The sequence below is a fragment of the Piliocolobus tephrosceles genome, chromosome 11 (genome assembly GCF_002776525.5).
Source record: "Piliocolobus tephrosceles isolate RC106 chromosome 11, ASM277652v3, whole genome shotgun sequence".
Taxonomy (NCBI): Eukaryota; Metazoa; Chordata; class Mammalia; order Primates; family Cercopithecidae; genus Piliocolobus; species Piliocolobus tephrosceles.
Window position 1 is genome coordinate 26788664 of NC_045444.1, and position 6000 is coordinate 26794663.

The 6000-nt window shown below is 35.7% G+C and overlaps 1 protein-coding gene across 1 annotated transcript in view; it reads right to left on the minus strand.

Moving 5' to 3' along the window:
• The window catches only part of LRP1B (LDL receptor related protein 1B), a 1636277-nt gene that overhangs the window by 962781 nt on the left and 667496 nt on the right, over positions 1–6000 (minus strand). Inside the window, exon 7 of the mRNA XM_026453105.1 lies at positions 4863–5025. Coding sequence (XP_026308890.1) covers positions 4863–5025 — 163 coding nt within the window. The remainder of the gene's footprint in view (positions 1–4862; positions 5026–6000) is intronic.

Sequence of the window (6000 nt, forward strand, 5' to 3'; positions counted from 1 at the left end):
GATGTCCTGCTCTTGTATAGAACAAAGACAACACACTTCTCCCTTATTATTGACATGAGGTGATGGGTTCACAAATAAATCCTACAGATCACTCTGCTATTCACTCTGCCAGTCAAAAGATTTATCCTACATAGAAAAAGGGTATACATTGTCCTTGGGAAATATTTAATTTATGTTATTTTACTTAACAAAGGAGATCTTCCCCCTCCCTCAGTTTAGCCACCTCACATAATTCTTTTGAACTTGGGTGTTACTAATGGTACTCCAAGTCTCCCAAAATATATTTTCTCAAAATTTTAAATCCAACTTTGGTACCTTTATTAAAATATCTATTTACTTTTACTCTAATATTCTAATAATTATCACACCTAGACTTAATTATCTCCTCTTGTAGAATACTTTAGCAACAAGTTCACACTCATAATGAGTTGCACTCTGTCTCAAGTCTAGGGTGATGATTTTACTTTAGTAGACAGCTGAGGGCCACAGCTTAGGAACAAAATTGTAGACCAGCTCCACCCCTGACCTCAGTTACAATCCTCAATAGACCCCAGTACTAAATGGTTTAATATTGAAGCAGTGTCATGTTCAAAAATGCAGTTCCACAGACAAAAATAACTACAATAGAATTTTATTCTTTACTCTTATCTTTTGAAAGACCTTGAAAGTAATCCAAATATATCTTGCATAACATCAATTGTTAGAAAAAGGTTGTTCCTCTGTTACGTCTTCTGTGATGGTGTCCTCAAAGGACATGCTAACCCCAAATCTCGCACCTTGGCAGTTGAGGAAACAGCAGAAGCAGATGTCCCTTCTCCCCTGATGCAGGCCATCAACAAATTATCTGACCTTTCTCTGAAGTAGGTCATAAGAACCTCCTGTGAGAGGAGCCCACTCTATACCCGGAGGAAAGGAGCTTCCATGTCTCTGAAAACATGGGGACACAGAGAAGAAACTGGAAACACAGCCCTCACTAAGTCTCCCCCAGTTGATTATCATTAGATTATACCCCTTTTTTTGAATCGTACTTCTCCACAGCTATCCACTTCATCAAATGTTCCATTAAACACACACACACACACACACAGGGTTTTCCATTACTTCAGATGTTCATTTCTAATAGCTCCTATGTCACATCAAATTTACAAGTACCTTTGTATGCTTTTCTCTTATCAATACATCTTTTATTACAGGTGCCTCAGCCAGAGCGTAGCGATGGGTAAGAAAAAGATCCTCCTCCATGTCCACATATCCATACTCAAAGGTACTCCATACTTTTCTCTTCCTACACCTTATATACCCTTCATCTTTATTTCTTCCTAGGCTACGCTTCATTTTTTTTTCTTATTTTCTCTCCTTTTTTTCTCAACACTTTATTATATAATAGATTTAACCTGTATGAAATTTTTAGAAGGATTTGTAGTAGAAAGAGACTGCAGCTGAAAAGAAAAAGGTCATCTTTGATGGGGTAGAATATTGGTCTCATTATTCTATTCATAATGGTATCATAAGTGTTGAAAATATTAGTAATTATCATTGTGGCGAAATGAAGAAGAAACTTCACATATTCGACAACTCAAACTGTTAAAGTTCTTTATGTATTTGACCTTATTTAATCCTTTCAACAGCCCTGCAGGGCAGGGCTATCATAAAGCACGTTCTTATGATAAGAAAACAAAGGCAGAAGAAATATCCAAAGTTACACAGCTGGTAACTGCTGGAACCAGGATTTGATCTCAGTGAGACAGACTCCAGCATCAAGTTCTTAACCATTAAAGAAGCAGAGACCTAATCACCATCTGACAGAAATGCAGTGTTTGATGTTGGTTGGAATATGATCTCTATGCTACCTGCCAACTCTAATGACTATAGAGAAATAATTTTGGAAACTTTTCCAAGGAACTATTGAAAGGAAATGTTGCTAAAAATTTTTGAAAGGAAGAAGAAAATTTCTAGAAGCATCTCTGGGAAATAGCCTGAATTAATGAGTCAATGTTCACATCTAAAAATCTAAAAGAATTAAAAACAAGGTTGACTTAAAAATCTCTTCTTGGAAGATTGGGACTGGAGCTTGGCTCAAGTCATAATGAGAGTCCAGAGAAAGTTAGTAATCTGTATTCAAACCACGGAGAACTAAAAACAAAACAAAACAAAAAAGAACCAAAAAATTATATTTCTTCAATAGTCCTTAGCAACAAAAGAATAGGAGGTTGAGAAAAATGAAGTTACAAATGTGCCTAAGTGCCAGGTGCGGTGGTTCACATCTTTAATTCCAGTACTTCGGGAGGCCGAGGTGGGAGGATCACTTGAGGTCAAGAGTTTGAGACCAGTCTGGCCAACATGGTGAAATCCCACCTCTACTAAAAATACAAAAATTAGCCAGGCATGGTGGTGGGCACCTGTTATCCCAGCTATTTGGGAGGCTGAGGCAGGAGAATTGTTTGAACCCTGGAGGCGGAGGTTGCAGTGAGATGAGATTGTGCCACTGTACTCCAACTTGGGCAATAGAACGAGACTCTGTCTCCAAAAAAAACAGTATGCTTAAGTAACAGGTACTTTCTCCAGGTAGCCTTTTCGGGGGTAAGGCAAATTTTTCTCCATTTTAAAACCTATGAAGGTTAAGTTTCTAGGAGTTAGGGCAGATTATGAATACATTCTGACACTTTTTGAACAGAAGTTATAATAGGCAAAGCCAAAGACGTATCATCCTGTAAAATTAGGAAAACCTAGGAGAAATTTTAGGGGCAGAACATTTCCCATTTAGTAGGTCATGTGCAGTTTTTCTAACCAAAATCTATTCAAATTATTCTAGAGCAGGCTCAAATGTAGAAGTTAAAGAAAAAGATCTTCTGTTCCGTTCTTAGATAGAATCACATCAATCCTAACTAAATTTCTGATATTAAGAGAAAGGTAGAATATATTTGAAAGTGTTCTGTGCCAACCAGGCCTGTATTTATAAAAAAAAAGCCAAGCTTTTCCTTCTCTGATATCTACGACTCATGATTGAAAAACTGTGCTATAGAGACAGAACAAACTCAAACAAAAATTCCAAAGAACCTATTCTGATAAATGATACATGACAAAATTACATTTAAACAGTTACGAGACCCAAAGAAATCCAGCAGAGAATAAGAGCAAACGACGTGGGGGTTTTCTACTCTTAATTCCTTTGACAAAAATGATAAAATATGGTTCTTTCATATAATTACAGGGAGAAATAGGAAACCTGAGAACATAAAATATATTGTTGTTCAGAAAGGGAGACGGTGTTCCCATATATTTCAGATTGGCAGTTTTATTTGAAAAGGGTCTCTGGATCTTTGTTTTTAAGAATGGGGAAGGATAAGAGCAGTAGAAAAATGGGGAAAACACAACAGCTTTATAGTTTCAACTCTTAACATTTGACAGACAAGACTGTCTAAAGGCTAATTTGAAATTCAGTTATCACATCCAGGGAAAACCATGCAAGCAAATATATTTCTAAACAGGATGCCAAAAGAATGTTGTTAGTGCATTTGTAAATTTCCAATTCTTTCTTACTACCCTTATCCAACAACCCAAACAAATCAGTTTAAATACGACTTCTTTTCCTAATGTCTTTTGAAGCATCACTGCAGTCAGATTGAGTCAAGTAACCATCTGCTGCAAATACAAATAGAGCTACATTCAAGAATTATATTACACAGCCTTCCCAGCAAAGTTCTTACGTGCAAGCTGTTCTTGTCAAAATCAGAACTATTGTTATGATGCATCTTAATATTTAATCAGACTTTAAGTAAAGAGTGACAAAAGTCCACATATGGATGACAGCTGTTTCTTCAGTAAATATTTTCCCATTTATTGAATGGAGGCTTATGGCAGTTTAGGATATGTTCCATCAGACATTTCAGCCTGAACGGCCTGAGGACGATTAAAACAATAACAAGGATAGCATTTCAATTTTCAAATCTTTGCTACAATTTACATCTTAAAAAAAATAAGAGTTCCTTCAAATAAAGTGGTACACTATGTGGTTAATTTGAAAGTATCCTTGTCCAATGGTGACTGCTGAAAGAACTGAGTTTTGCTCCTGCCCTCTAATAATACCACCATGTTTGTAAAATAAGAGCATAGTTCCTGTATTGATTTTCTAATCATATGAGCAAATATGATGGGAATGTAAACATTTTATGACTATATTTTTACAAATTATGAAATGTGGTAAAAAGATTAATGAGCCTATTAGCTAAAGAATGTCAGAGGGTCTTCTATTCAACCAATAAAGTAATTCGAGAATTTGGGAGATTAAAAAAAAGAAAGATGAATTCTGATGAGGAATTCATAACACTGTAATAATATTTGGGTTTACATATCAACAGTCACCGAACATAAAGAGAATCTGAACAAAGATATTCTTAATGTTTTGCTAGTACCCAGGTAAACATATGTTCTGCCCCTTTTGTAAATCCTAATTATTATGCTGGATATAAGTATGTCAACAGTACATCCTTCAAGTAGCATCCTTGATGTTTGCTAACTACAAAGTTCCTTGTTAAGCATTAAAAAGTTTCCTCTCTTTAACCTAAAAATATGCTGAGGCTTTTCTCTGATGACCCCAATGCAATTCTTGGGAAAGTAGAAGGGAAGATGGAAGGTTATTTGTGTCTTACATTAGACCTGCAATATTCATGTGCTAATAACTCACCAGCTTCTGCCTGGTGAGTTATAGCCTTTTTTGCTTCCGGCGACACAGTTGTTAAAATCAACATTTTTAAAAAGTTTAAGTCTGTAGTCTTATTTTCCACAACAACACTTGTCATACTTCAATCTTTTCTTTTTAAATGCAAACTTTTTTGGAACAAGCACTATAAAGAATTTCTTACCCTGCTACTGGATCTACTGCTATTGCTTTAGGATTGTGAAGCTCCAGATCAATCAGGGTGATACATACAGAACCGTTGTAATTACATACAAAGATCCGGTCACTGACGTGGTCCACAAAATAGAGATTTCGGGTGAGCCAGTCAATCGCCATTTGTTGAACATCTGAAAAACACATACACAAGATCACTGAATCATAGATGCAACCTAGTAACATGATCCAAAAATAACGTAAGTGTTTCCAAACCATCATAGAGGACATTTCAAAAGTATAGACTTTTTTTTTGTGAAAATAAACTGCAAATTCTCTTGCTATGCCAAAATGTGACTTAACAATTATGTAAAATAATGACTACATCTTGGTACATTTCTTCTTGCTATCTGAAGACTGAAGATGACCTAGATACAAGGATAAACAGTTTCCACATTTTAAAATATAGGTATTTAGAATACAATCTCTTACTTTTTGTATTTGTCCAAATTAGTTCACTTGATGGAAAGAACAGAACTGATTCAAAAGCACAGCTAAACTCTGTAGTAGTGAGGAATGAATACCTTTTGTGAGTGTAAGGCAAATCCTTGTTTTCTGATTCCCTTTTATTAAAAGAAGGAAAGGGTGGAGAAGATAGAAAAGGATATCTGTAAGATTCCTTTGTTTGAAAAAATATCCAAAACTTGGAAATAAAGCAAATGGAGGGGTGATAGTTTCTTTCAATGGCATACTTAGAAATTGTAAAAAAGGCTTGTTCAAGGATTGATTCATTCATTCTCTAGAAGAGTGCTGCCCAACAGCACTTTCTACAGTGATGATGAGAAAAGAAAAATAGCTAAGAGCAGTCTGGGATATGTGAGGTATTCAAAATTAATCAGGCTCAGAGAGACGTGAGTATGGGATTTCAGCTATACCTTCTACACCCGAGCCCAGGGGCAGCTGTTTAAAGGCATTTCAGTTCTGACTAGCTGTTTCACTCATTATCTTCATGTTTCTGGAACTTGTGATACAAAGAAGGATGTATAGCCAATCAATAACTTATGTTACTTTAATGCAAATTCTTAGTAAACAAGTTAGGAATGGCCTCTTCTTTCCCTTTAAAAACCTACTTGTAACTACTGCTAATAGGAGTATACATTCAGAGCCAA